Source organism: Accipiter gentilis, chromosome 3 (genome assembly GCF_929443795.1).
Source record: "Accipiter gentilis chromosome 3, bAccGen1.1, whole genome shotgun sequence".
Classification (NCBI taxonomy): domain Eukaryota; kingdom Metazoa; phylum Chordata; class Aves; order Accipitriformes; family Accipitridae; genus Astur; species Astur gentilis.
Genome location: NC_064882.1, coordinates 15,330,604 through 15,345,359, shown reverse-complemented (window position 1 = coordinate 15,345,359; position 14,756 = coordinate 15,330,604). Strand labels below are relative to the sequence as shown.

The window sequence follows — 14,756 nt, the reverse complement described above, 5'->3', positions numbered from 1 at the left end:
AGCTACTAGTATGTTTTAGTCTTGCATACAGTGAAGCATATGGACATGTCTAGAAAGATAGACACACTGACTAAAGCTTCTTGAAGAACTGCTAGAGGTTAACTAACTTCCCTTTGAAACTAATTTAACAAGGACTGTTGGAGAATATTTTAGTGTTTAATACTTATTTTGGAGGATTTGTGGAATAGCTGTGCTCACAGATAAATATTGTTACCCCAAGGATTTCCTGTAACAGAATTGTATTTGAACAGGGCCCTTTTTACAGTGTTTTAAACACATTCCAGCTTCCTATGCTTGTAAATATTTTAATATAATAATGTCCTTATCTCAGTGAAGCGGGATCAACTAACAGAATTGTTGGCTGTACTACATCTAAGTAGTCTGCTAGAAATATAACTTCAGTAAGCATCAAAACAATTTTGTCTACTTTGGGATTTTCCCACACTGGGAACTTGACGTTTAACCTTTTGGCCACCCAGCATGAAAACAAAATTGTGCTACTTTTATCTACATGGGAGCATATTAAATAAGCCTGAAGTCAAATATAAACGAAGGAAGTAAGGAACATCATTGCTTTGAAAACCTTTTTATTTTAATAATTTGCACAGATTCTCATTGATGGAAGACAGATTACTTTGCAAGCAAAAATTCAAAGAAACTCACTCACTTGAAATAAATTAGTTAAAGATTAAACTACTATAACAACATATTTTTGACTGCAAGCAAAAGGTACTTTTAGTAATAAATGTTGGCTTCTTTAGCTAAAATAGTCTCACCTTTATCTCAGTTGGAAAAGCAAGAGAACACTGATTTGACTTGGAAGACAGCAAAGTTGTGGGTTTTTGTGTGATACTTTTGGAGCTTTTTGCCCCATATGCATGCACACATAGCATGTATATTTTTACCTTTTTGTTTTGTAAAATATTTTGCATTATTTGTAGATATTCTCGGACTCTGGAGTTGGAGTATTGTTCTGGGTTTTGATAATGGATTCTTGCAGATTACTTTTGCAGAGCTTTATGAGCTTACAGGCATCGGTTTTTCTAATTTGCAAGTGAAAAACCCTGTATGTAGCATTTAAGCTTGTCTCTATGGGAAAACCAGATCTTTTGTCAGAGAATAAAATTTCTGAATTATTGACAATGTAATATGACACTAACACTTGGCAAACAACATTTCTTTTGGTTTTTTTTAACAGAAAGGGTAGTGATGTCATGTTTTATCTTCTGCATTTTACTTCCACTGAACCTGAGCCATATTGATATTTTCAGATAGTTTGGGGTAATTTGCTGCAAAATTTTAGTCATTTAATGTCACTCTGTAAGCTCATGTCCTGTGTTAGGCCTTCTTACGGAAATGTAGAGTTATTGCGTGGATTTCACTGGAAGGCCATACAGGTTAATTCATGTTACGCCAAATTCAGACAGACAATATCTCTGAGGGAAGAGAGCCAGTAAGACAAACATGGGACCAGAAATGGAGATTAGCCCATGCTTCAAGGAAGTGCAAGTAATATGTGGAAAACTTTGATGGAGAGCACCAGACTTTCGGGGCATTTTGATTTGTCTCCATCAATAGACACAGTACATGAAAGATGAACCCAAAATAGGAATGGGTTTTGGACACTAATTTTACTTGATGGAAAGTCTAGATTTTCTTCATTCAAGTTTTTCCTGTGAATAGAGGGAGAAAATACAGAGGGGTATCACTCTAAAAGAGATTCTGCAAGGAATGCTTTCAAAATTGATTGACTTAAAAATGTTGAGTGTCCATAACAAAGACCTTCATCTAAAGGACTACTACTCTGAGACACGTGGTGGTGTTATTGTAGCTTTAGGTGGCCCTCTCTAAATACAGTATTTCCAGAAAATAGTTTTTAAGAATTAAGTCCTTGAAATATGTTAGAGAGAGAGCATTATCCTCATATATCATTTGCATATTACATCTGAAACTTTTGTGGCTGTTTCCAGATATTTTAAGCTGTTAGTAGTACATTTGTAGCATAGATTTACAAAGGAAGTGCACTTAATTGAAGAGTGATACTCTCCGTTCAGAGTAGTACCCTGCCAAATTACTATTGGGTCTTCCATTTATTTTTTACTTACCTTGTTTTGATAAGCTGATGTTAAAAGTGACTTTCTTATGGGAAATGTTTCCCTCTGTTTCCTTTGCCTGGTGGTGGTTTGCATATAAGTGCTGAATCCATTTAATCCATTTTAGAAAGTGCTTTGAAATGTCTTCTCTGAGATTAGGTATGTGTATATACATTTCTGTGTCAGGGAACAGCAAGAAAATAGGCCAAGATAATTTTTTCTCTTCAGCTGATGTAAACTGAGCTTGGAAGAGCCACACAGTCTCTGTTCTTAGTTTTGCAGAAGGCAGATGGATGCCAAGACCTTGTATAGCAGTGCCCCCAAAAGGTGCTGTGTTCCCTCTGCAGTCCTTCTGCAAGGGTATGGCACAGGAGGACAGGGGGTGGGAGGTGAAATATGGAGCAACAAGATACCAGAGTTTGCAGGAGGAAGGGCGGAAGGATGATAACCATGAGCTGGTTGATTACAACTATTAGCACTTAGATTTTTTTGAGAATAGAGAAAAGATAATATACTGTTTGTGAGTGCTGATGAGCTTCGGTCTTGCCTCTTTTTATTTACTTCATGAGTTGTGAAGTTGGAAGGATGGAAATTCTGGCTACCAGCTAGATTCTTGGTTTTAGCTCTGGGGCTTTTTATTCCCCTAAAAGTTTTAATAACAAAGTAGATCAGTGTACATGTGCAGGTAAACCAGAGCTAAAATGCTATGCCTAAAATTAAGATAATACTGCTATGGGGAGATTTGTGACATTCTGCTTGAAGGAAATGGCTGTGTCCAGTTTTTAAAAGGCAGAGAACCTTAACATGATACAAGATCATAGTAATTAGTAGGTAGGATTGCCAAGAGGATTAGTAAACAGAAGCATAAAAAAATCTCCCCTCTTTTGTTTGTCAAAGAGATGTACTTTCATGAAAGTTTTTGAAGATTGTTGATAATTACAGAGAGATTTAGTCTGGATAAGCTCTTGAAACTTCAAATAGAAATTGGAATCTTACTGAATCCTATTCACTCCTTTACCAACAGTACCTTCGCTGAGGTATTCAACATCTACTTTCTGTGTCTTGTTCACGTGTCCATTGGGTTTGATACTAATGCTGCTATAATAGGATTGCCTAACCTGGGCATAAATATGAAATAAATCAAGTGGGAGCAATTGGTGTCACTAAGATTCTCATACTTATCTCACTGGATTATGATCTGCTAATGTTGGGGAAAACAGGAGACATTTCATTGTTATGTGTTGAGGCTGCTAAAATGAATGCCTGAAGATGTGAAAATTGAGGTCATACTTTAGAATGGCTTGGCTTTTAATTAGCATATTGATTAGTTCCTAATAATTACAGCTTTTATGCAAGAGACTTAAAGCTGCTGAATGTTACATAAATTGATAAGCAGTAATAGAAGAAGGAAAGCTCTGAACAAGAAATTTGGACAAAAAATGATAGTATTCCCAAAGATGTTTTTATTTGTCAGTTTGCTAAGGTGTGTGCCTGGAGTATTCTGCCACCAAACCTTGGTTTTATTTAGACATTTAGTGTAAGGACCGGTGATCTAATACATGTTAAGCCATGTGTACCTTTGTTTGAATTCATGTTAGATCAATAGCAGAAAAAACTTGTTTTGATTCTTTCAGATAAACCCACAAGGTTCAAAATAAAGTGGTATTTTTATTCCTCTGAATAAAATTATACTTAAACTTGCAGTTTTTCCCTCACTTTAACTTGAAGTAGGTGGAGCGTGCTGCTGGAACAGGTGATGCTTTCTTTTCTATAAGCTGCAAGTTCCTGTGGCCTAGGTTTTGAAACAAATAGCTGTCCTTGTGGGGTAGATCCAGGCATTTATCTGGCTAAAATCCACCACCACCAAAACAGAAGTTCTCAGTGAGACCAGTTCCCTTATCCAGTTTGATGCTTGGAAAAATAAGCACAAAGTGCCAGAGCAAGGGCATGCAGGGTATTGAGCCTTTAGGGAGGTACTGCTCTTTTTGGTGGCAGGCTGTATTCGTATTAGATTACAATGACTTTGAGCCAGAACATGAAATAATGGCATTGCTATATAGTCAGATGGAGACTAAATGGCTAAAATGAGGCAGAAATTAAAGTTTTGCAGACCTGAGTACTGACTTGAGTTAAGTTTAAGCGTGTCTTGAAAATTCCATGTTTGCAGTATGTTATTTTATACTTCTGTTAGCACTGAGTACTTAAGATAATGGTGAAATATGTTTGAGAATTTAGCAAATGCATTTCTAAGTGTCTCAAGCAAAATATTAAGCAGGAGTACCTGAGATAGTAGAATTTCCTGAGAGAGCAAAGAATCTCAATCTTGAGTGATACATTATCTACAGATTCTCCTGATTATGTATGATTGATTATGACTGATTACAATTGATTATACATACTGCATGTGTAATATGGCCTTGAAGCAGTTTCTTTTCTGAAAATTGACTTTGCAGAAATACTGCTTTATTACCCATGCTTACAATCTGCATGTATTCAAAAGCATGTTTGTAATAGTGATAAAATAACATATATAAAAAATAACATAGATTATTAAACTTCAAATACAGGGGTAATCAGTTATGTTGCTACAAGCTTTACCAAAACAATTGAGTCATGTAAATCCCACATGAAGGCATAGTTTGAATGCCACTGGACTGCTGAAGGATCAGTAAGACTATAATATTCAAACAGTAAGATAGGACAGAAATATTTTGACTTGCATGTGAGTATGTCAGAAGAGAATTAAGCTTTTTTTCTGTCATTATAAGGGGAGTTTGTAGGTCTGGCTGTCAGATTTTTTTTCTCCCCATATTTAATTTGGTAATAATTTGAAAATGATAAAAACCCCAAAGACCAGGTTTAAAGCTGCTTCTCAGGCAGCAGTGCAGAAAATTAAGTCTACTGAAAATTAAGTGATTATATAAGCATTTCTATTACTCTTACTTTTTATGACAAGTTTTTCCATTGAAATGAAACATTTTCACACACACATGATAGAAGCAATAATTTCAAAAAGACTAGAGACAGTCCAGAAAGAGAAATACACAGTCAATAGTCTTTTTTCCTTCTAGAAGGCTGGTTAAAATGTCTTAGATAAAGCACTGAAGTACTAAGAGTCCCATACATAAAATGAAGAAATTGTGAGTCTTCTGTTACATTGTGATTATACATGTGATTTTTTTGTTGGGTTTTTTTTTTCCAAATAGAAAGTGTTTGACCTCTTCTAGACACATTCATTTGATGTGTCTATTTTGTTTCAGTGCAGTAGTCTTACTAATGTTTTACTTTTTAAGGTTGTTGTTTGGAAAGCAGAAGGAAAGTGAGGCCAGATTTTTTACTGCCCAGTATAAATGTGCCTTTGTTTCTAATTGCTGAAATCTGAAATCTATTCTTAGAAATATTTTGGAAAACCAATTTCCATTTGTAGTTGAGGACTGTTACCTCCTAGTGGACAGCAACTGCAGACATCTCCCAACTCATCTTTGTGTTTAGATGCCTTTCTGAAAAACAAAGTGTATTTGGCTGTTCTCTTAGTTATTAAAACAGAAACATTAGTTAAACCATGTGCTACTTGTTGCCTTTCCTTAGTTTGACACCTGAACAATTTTAGGGATACTGTATGAAATGACAAGAATAGTGAGGACAATGGCAGCTTGGGATATTTCACTGGTAAGATGCTGCGTTCCTATTTTAACATACTAGGAGGTTAGCTATATCATTGCTCTTCCTTTTATGAAACAGTTCAGGTTTGTTTTTTTCATCTCTGAAAAAACATTCAAGATACAATTTCTTGAAGATACTGATTCCACAGAGGAGCTTGCCTTGTTATGGGCTAAAAAAAGTTTTCAGATAGCGGTAGCATATTTTCTGTTAAAAGGTTTGACAGTGTAACACAAAGATATAATAATTTAGAACACTTACAGTTTTGTACTACTAATTTTACATGTAAATCAGCTGGATGGTAAATATACCAGAAACTCCTGACGTTTGTAAACTATCATGAGGTGTGAACTTAATGCCATATAGTACTTCTGTAAGTCTGGAGGAATAATTTTACTCTTCTTCTGTTCCCCCAAGTATGGTAGCTTTAATTGCATTGCATACTTGACATAGAAGTATCTGTAGAAGATGTACACTGTATTATATTATGGAGGTGTCTTGCCTATTATTGTCAACATCTGCGCTCTACCTTAAGAGGCAATATTAAAAAAGTGTTATTCCATTCTCTTCTGGAAATGTCAGGCAACTGAAATAATTTTAGCAATGTTGTTTAAAGTCTGACTGCTGAAGTTACATGGACTTCCTTGAGTTAAAGTTGCCCATTTTTCTATGATTCAAGAGCCTAAGTTCTCTTTTTTTTTTCCTTCTGTTTTTCTTTTTTTTTTTCTGAGCTTGGGTAGTGTCAGCAATTTCAATGCATATAGATTTATTGCTAAAATTGTAGAAGACTGAAAATTATAGCAGTGAAATCCTGATTGTAATTTCATCTTTTACCATTCAAAAATATTTGGATGCATTTGACTTTACAAATTATCACCTGTACATTTAGAGTTTCTTTGTGGTTAATGGCAGTGGCAATTGTAAACAAAAACTTTTTTAATACATTAAAATTTTTTCCTTCTGTCTTTGAAGGTTACAGAAAACAGATCAGACCTTGAAGATTTACACCTTTATGCAACTCCTCGGGAGCAACGGTTTCGTAGGTTTGCCAGTTTAGAATTTGAAGGACAGCTATATATGACTCCATATGACTTCATTCAGGCTGTAACAAATGATGAACCTAAACGTAAGCAGGAGTTTTATATGGATAAAATTGCAAGGGAAAATGCCGGTGGTGTATGTTATTTTTCCATTTGTCTTGATTACTACTTCTGTTTCTCACTGTGGTAAAAAGGTACTGCATCTTCCAGAACTTTATTTTTTAATGGTATCCAAGTGCATACAATCAGTATCCTGATTGTTATTGGATTGTAAACACCTGTATACTAGCCATTAGTTAAATGTTCTTGTCTTAGAGGTCACAGAGAGCTCAACAGACATGAAAAACAAGAAGTTCGTTTGTACCATTTGCGTTAACACAGTTAGTTTCTTTCTGAGCAGGCCAGTATTGCTATAAAACTCTTGCCTCCTCCTCTGTGTAGTTTCTGTGTAAACAGGCAAGCAAGATATGAGTTCTCTAATTTAGGATAACGTTGTTTTGCAATTTTTGCCATCTTAAATTGTCATCTGCTATTGTATTGGGGTTTTTTTTCCCTACAGAGATTTTATAACTGTATCACAGCTTTCTAAATAACATGCTTTGAGTAAGATTTTCAGTCCCCCAGGGGATCCACTTTCTACGCTTAAATGTTGCTGGAGTTAGCACTATGTGTTAATTAAATTAATGAAAAACAAACTATCAACTTTAGTTCACTTATTGTAAAATTTTTGCTTTAAGTATCAAAGAGTGACTAAATAGTAAGGTGATCCATTTTTGATCTAGTTTGATTTCCTGGCCCTCAGGCTTGCAGTGCATTGGTAGCAGCGCTCAGCTTCTGGGGAAAGTGAATATCTTTGCTCAGGTGTGACATGTATAATAACTCACCTTAGGTCTTTCTTCCTAAAGTCTACACCACAAAGCTAGTATAGAGAACAGTCAAAAGCAGCTAAAACAGTCAGAGCAGAGCTTAAAGGTCTGTGCAGATGTTAGATTTTTTTCTCCTTTGTTCTCTTAACAGTAATGAAACAAGAGGAAAGAATTCAGCTATGGCATATCAGTGATCAAAACTTCTGTAACTTTTGAATAAAGATATAATCTCATTGTAAGAGTGAAGACAGAAGATACAGCTTAGATGGGGAAAACTTGAAAAACTTTGAAACTCTTACCAGAAAGCAAATCATCATTCTCCTTTTTGTGCTCTGCAGTTAAAAGAGAGGAAGCAGATTCCTTATCACAGAAGTTAATACAAATACACATCAGCACTTTATATCTACTTCCTCTGCCCAGCTCTCCAAGTCTTCCTTTTTTTGTTACTGTGGAATTGGGTTTCACCATGTATGGCCATGAAGCTTTTGTGCCATATACTGGACATCAGTTAAACATTTTGTTTTAACTCCATTTTGTGACAGGTTGACTGGTTTTACCACGCTGTATGTATGATTTACTATTAAGGTTTTTCCATGCTAATGGAATTTATGCTTTCTCCTCTCTCACAGCAAGTATTCAGATTTTAAAAACAAAACCAAACCAAAAACGTTAAGCTCACAAGGACATTCTGTTCATCTCATGCCAAAGGAGAAGAGATCTGGAGTTGAATAGTCAGGCACCCTTCTGAGTTCAGTGTAGCAAACCTTGTTTGCATCAAAATCCTTCCTATGCATCCAGTTCATCTCTGAGACTGAAAGCAAAACTAATGTCAATGTACTTTATTTTTATAGACTAGTATCAAAGATTCAGTGACTGAGAATTATTTTAAGGGATAGTGTAAGAGGCTCTAACTAAGTAGAAGTGGATGACTTTGTTACAGTGGAGGTCATACTGTCTGGGACATTTGGACAGAAGACTGACAAGCAGGAGGTCATAGATGAAGTAGATGACCTGCAGATTACCACTTCCAGCTTCTGCTCTTTGACAGTGTTAATTTTAACCTTTGTACTTCAGCTTTGTCAAAGTACCACTTTGTCTGTTTGGGCAAGTTCTAATTTTCTGTCTTGCCCTATTGAAGGTAGTAAGTTTAAGGAAGGTATTTTTCTGAATAAAATAATACATTCTAAACACTTTGTATTTTTTTATATTTTTTTAAATAAGTTGCAAGTTGTAAATAATTGGGTCCGCTTGGGCTGACATACTAGAGCATCTATATTTTGCAGAAAAAAAAAAAGGACATACACCTGGGGTTTTTTATGGATAAAGACTAGAAAGGTCTTAAGTTTTGTCAAAAAGCAAAAATACCCTTTGAAGAGTAATAATAGTAGCTGTCTATGTCTGCTTTATAGAAAAGCTAATAATACTAGACCTGAATGAGATTTGTGATGGAGTGAATGCGTCTATTGTGATTGATTTACTTTGGAAATCTTGTAAACCCTAGAAAAGTCAAGAGGGTATTCACTTCCTCTTTTGATTAAACACTAACTAATATGGTAAGAGTATATTTTCTTTTATAAAATGTAACTTTTGACTCCAGGCTGTTATTTTAAAAATATAAAATAAATGCTATAATTAACTTGCTGCTGCTGCCTTTATGGTTCAGGCTTTCATTTGGGAAAATACAGTATTTTTAACAGTCATGCTTGATACATTTTTATCATCTGAATATATGTTTATATATTTAGAAAGCCAATTAAGAGAAGAGGAAATATATTTTTTCTCTTTAGCTCTAACTATAGTAATTTTAGCCTATTACTGAGCTGTAAAAAGTGTGTATATAAACATAAATCTTCACTTGCTCATCTAGAATGAAAATCTATATATAATGTATGAGACTTAAATTTTCAGATTGGAAAGTTAGATGTATTTATTCCCCAAGTTTTTATGGTAGGCATAAACATATATCAATTTATATGGCAACTGGGTTGGGTTTTGGGCCTTTATTTAGTATTTTGAGACAAGACTTTAATTGACATTAAAAAATTAAGCTGAAAAGTATATGAAAATCTGTTAGCTCGTGTTATGATGTTGCTTGATATAACTCCACCACAGTTAGAGTGGGATTTGCAGACAGTCTTGGTGCTTACCTTTACCAAGATGGAAAACTAAAATTTCAGTGAGTTTCTAACCATGAACTTATGAAAGACCGTAGAGTAGCTTCTGTATTGTGATAATTATTTAACGGAGCATGGAGTTCATCATGAGGAAGGGATTTCTAATACCACAGAGTGTTTTGCTCTATAAAAATGAGCCTTTACCAACCAAAAAATTAAGGATTTGACCACATACTGTGCTAATTTTTGTACCTTTGAATTCTGATATTCACAGTGCTTTATCTTAATATTGAATCTGTGCAAATGTTTGTCTTGAGAGGGTGGTGATGAATCTCAAGTTTTGAATTATTGGGTGGTTGTGGACAACTGTTGTCGAATGCAAGTATCTTTCTCTGGTCCTGGAGTCTGTCATGTAAGGCATTAGGAAGAAAGCATCTGCTCAGTCTTCCGCATAAGTTTTCAGTGTTAACAAGTAGTTCCAGTTGGAACTGGAGGCCCTCTTCAGCTCCTCTGTTCAAACTACTTACAAAAATTTGAGCCTGACAGAGGCTGTAAAAGGGAGGATGAGTCTGAGTCACTAAGAATGGCTGAAGGGAGTCTTAGCACCCTGGTGTAGTTTCAAGCATTTTTTTCTGTATTTGCTTTAAAAGTTATGAGTAGTCCCTGAAGCAAGGGCCAGAATCCAGGTCTCCCTACAGTCTGCTTTGTAATACTGCTGCTACTAAATAATTTCAGAATATTGATACCGCTTGTTAACATGAATGCCCTCTATTTCCTGTTTAATGTTTTAATGGTGTATTTTGTAGATAGAAAGTCTTTTGTGTCACTGAAGCTGAGTTGGATTAAATACTATACATGTGAATTGGTTCTTTAAAGTTAGGAGTTTAGGTATGTATCAAGCTAATTTTTTTTTAATAACATAAAGAGAATTTTTTGGAACCAGGTGGAAGATTATCCTTATGAAGTAGGGAAAATAACTTCGTTGGCTAGAAAACAGTCTAGATGCAGTCTAATTTTTATGACACCATATTGGCATAACTAAATTCTGCATGTTCATAACTTTTGTCTTTTGTTGCAGGTGCTAGAAAGTGGCGATCCCTTTCAAAGCAGGTGGGCAGTAATTCCTGTGCTGTCTTATAACCATAGATTTTGACACAGTTACTTTCTTTCATGATGTCAACTTAGAGTCATAGGAGAAATAAGGGAATTTTTAAATCTTTATTTAGAAAAAAAAAAGAGAGGTACTTTAATTTCTTTTTTTTTTTGTCACTTCAGACTCAGCTGAATCCAGAATCTCAAATATACTTGTGCAGTTGTGCCTGTTATGTTGGATTTACTGACGTTTTCAAGCCTGTCAGTTCCTTCCTCAGCCTCTATCTGCCCGAGTTTCTTTAGTGTCTAACAGGTGTATCCAAAGCTGCCTGAAATACTTACTCCACTCTCTACCTTTTGTAATGTTTAAGTGCCTCTTATTTTTTTTTTCTTTTTTACATTTGTACAACTGCAAAAAGACTCTGTCTGTATCCCTGTATTTTAAGTAAAGTAGATACGTATTCATGGGTGAAGTTTGCTTTAGTTCAGGCTGAGTGTTTTAAAAGAACAGTTGCTTGGAGCTTGTATGAAAACCTTACTGAAATCCAGGGGGACTTATCCTTGGCTTCAGTGAATATGAGCAGTGGTGAGTAATTTCAGCACCAAATATGTTACATGTCTCTCTCCAACTCTGCAAACGCTTAGTATTCATGCAGATGAGCGATTCTTAGGATACTCACGTGTGCAAAATCTATATATGTGCTTGAGTACTTCCACAGTCATTGTGGTAAACTGAAGTTAAATTAACTGGTAGATTTGCATGCAGTTCTTTGTCTTTTATATTGATTTCCTAGCATTTACTCATAATCTGTTAACTACTTCATTAAATATTTAAATACATACTTTTATCTTTTTTAAATCTTATTTTTAGGAACTGAATCAGATCCTTATGGAGACACCACCAGTTTGGAAGGGATCATCCAAACTTTTCCGTAATCTTAATGAGAAAGGTGAGGCACAAGAATTTATTTTCCTGAAGCAAATTATCACTTGTATTAATTTATTGTGGCTAAAGGGATGTTGTACTTTAATCTGAGTCACATCTTCAAAAAGATAAAAAATATTTGTTGCTTTCTACATTTTACAGCACGGAAAAGTTCTCTTTAGTCTCTACAGTGTTTTAATTGCGCCATCTTACAGCTAGCCTCTTTAAGTGAATTGGTATCTTAGAGTTTGTTAAACTGATGTTTGAATGTTTCAAGTTCAGTTTGTTGTAATGAAGAATGATCTGTAGGCCATACATAGAATATTCTAATAAAGACAGAAGATCTCTTTACTTTTTTAATAGGTTCAGTGATGTGATTATTTTTAAAGACAGTAATGGTATCTTATATCACTGAATAAGCATTTTCTTAACAACACAAAGAGACAGTTTGAGAAATGCCATATATCCCTTTAAATTCTGCAGATGAAGGCTTTGATAGCTTTTAAAACTCACACTATTGGTAAAGAAAGAGCCAAGAGCCACTCCTGATTCCCTCTTTTTTTTTTTTTCTTTCTTAATCTCTATCACTTCAAAAACAAAAACCACAGAACCCCTCCTCCCCCAAGACATTTAAAAGCTATTTATGATAAATAATCCACTTGCTTGTATTCAGAATGGCAAAGGTCTGGTGCAGCGTTTAAAATATTTTTAAAAGCAGCCACAAGTACTTGCTATAAAATAAAAACACTTTATGAATGTTTAAAATAAGCATGCCAGCAACAAAATTCCAATCAAATGTGTGCAGGTAATTGATGCATCTAATTCAAATGCAGCTCAAATTTATTAAAGAAGCATGCACTTACCCTCAGAGAAGGGTCTTGGGCTCGAATCTCCAGTGCATGGAGGCACTCACTTTTTTCCCCGAGTCTGCAGCCAGAACTCCAGAGGCAGAAACTGGCACCTCTTTGTACTGTATTTCCTTGTATTTCCTTGCTCTAGGCTGCTCTCTATATAGTCAGAACAGCTGAATTTTGAAATATTAATTATGTAAAAATTCGACTTCAGAATCTGTTAAATCAATACATTATCAGTTTAAAAAAAAATATCTGGATGTTGCTTATTAAGTCTGTAATAAAATATCTGCAACATGTACAGTCTTGATTCAACAGTATCTTACTCCAGTTTTCTGCCAATGAAATTCTACAGAAGTTGGTGGAGTTACGAGGTCTCAGAACTGGCATAATAAGCTGGTAAAAGTAGTAATAAACTGTAGCACTTACATAGCTTTCCAGCATGCTTTATGAGAAAGCGAGTTCCATTATCTGATTTTTATAGGTAATATAATAAAAGATGGGGGGTCTTATGACTGATAAGGTCATTAAGTAAGCCAGTGAAAGATATGGGAATAGAATTCAGGTCTCCTTAATTCTAACCTAGTGGGTTTTTTTTAATTTATTAATTTACTCATTTTCTTTAAAACATGCACATTTTAATATGAAGCATGTAGCAAAAGCCTACATCCATTTGTTTTGCCATGAATTCATTTAAATCAGATGATCCATGTAGATTTATGCCAGTCTTCCTTAAGTTTTATTTTTATGTTTTACTCTCCAGTGACCTCCCTCTCTTCTTTCTGATCTTAGTGTAAGTTTTCCTTTCCATTCAATCGTGATTTCGAGCCTCTCTCTGGTAATACTCAGAGCAATCAACCAGAACTATCTGTCTACAGCCACAATGTACCAGTACAAACAAAAGGAGAGAATGCTTTCAAGGCCTTTTATATTGCTGTCTTCATACCTGTGATGGACTACTTGACAATTGCACTTTCTTCCTCTGTTTTACAACAAAGAAGGTGTCATCAAACAAACAAAAATACATACTTACATTTATTGACTGGCTATTAAGGAACGTTTTACATCACTGAATGAGAACCTTTGAGGTATCTGATTTCTTGATAGCTGCTTGTCCAAACAGATTCAAGGAGGCCTTTGAAAACTAATTTCTGCAAGCTGTTGTATAAAATGAAGAAGATAAAGCATAGAGCATATGTTACTTAAATGCCTGCATTTAATCTTTGCTACTCTTCAGTGTGGAGCTATGTGTAAATTGAGGAAAAGAGTAGGTGGTATTAAAAATACTTAGTAGCCTTCCTTAGTAGATCTACTAGCAGTAGTAAAATCTTGGTTCTGAAGACTTAAATTTGCTCTTGGGTCAAAAGGTGGGAAAATACCTTCCCCCCCCCCCCCCCCCGAATGGAATGGAAGTTGGGAGGGCAGTGTTTCAGCTGGTAAAGGTTGAGGGGTTTAGTGATTCTTTCTAGTATGTGATTTGGTTCCAAAGACAATTTAGTTAAGTCTTTTGTATTGCCTTTATATTCCAGTCTCTGTGATATCTGTGGATATCTCTGTGGTTGATTATTTTTTCTTATATGTTTGAGGATAGGAGACCTGATTCTCTTGAAGGTGCTTCTCTTTCAGGACAATTGGCATTTAAGGGAGTATTGTATGGTTGAAAGTTTGAGGATGCATTTGTACAGATCCAAAAGAAATAGAGCTGATCTCAGCTATTCAAGAGGACAGAAAGTCCCTCCTGAGTATTATTTCAGGACAGAATTAATTTAGAACTTTTTGTGCTATAAATATTAGTAGAAAATGCCAAAGTTTCTTACTTTGGCAGTGTTTGAAGTGCTGATGTTAAATGTGTTCAATAATAGTAAAATCCACATGAATGATACAGTGTTTTGAGTTTTAATTGTACAGGTTTTTCAGTGAAAAAAAATTCAGGTGACTGTTTACATAGTTTGTCACATATTCAGTTAAGTCAGATTTTAAAAGATATTTAAACATCCAAAGATGTGGCTGGTTTTAGAAAAACTTTTGCACCTGACTTGGACTGAAATCAAGGAGACAGCCAGCAACTTTTGAAAATCCCAGCTGATAGACATCTTTACTCTCAGGCATCTAAAT

General features: G+C 35.1%; 1 protein-coding gene across 2 annotated transcripts in view; it reads left to right on the top strand.

Annotated features, from left to right (window-relative positions):
• Positions 1 to 14,756, top strand: part of MICU3 (mitochondrial calcium uptake family member 3) — a 57,770-nt gene that overhangs the window by 6,375 nt on the left and 36,639 nt on the right. For both annotated transcript variants that reach the window (XM_049835684.1, XM_049835673.1), the window contains exons 2-4: positions 6,726 to 6,879; positions 10,852 to 10,883; positions 11,737 to 11,815. In XM_049835684.1, coding sequence (XP_049691641.1) covers positions 6,726 to 6,879; positions 10,852 to 10,883; positions 11,737 to 11,815 — 265 coding nt within the window. The remainder of the gene's footprint in view (positions 1 to 6,725; positions 6,880 to 10,851; positions 10,884 to 11,736; positions 11,816 to 14,756) is intronic.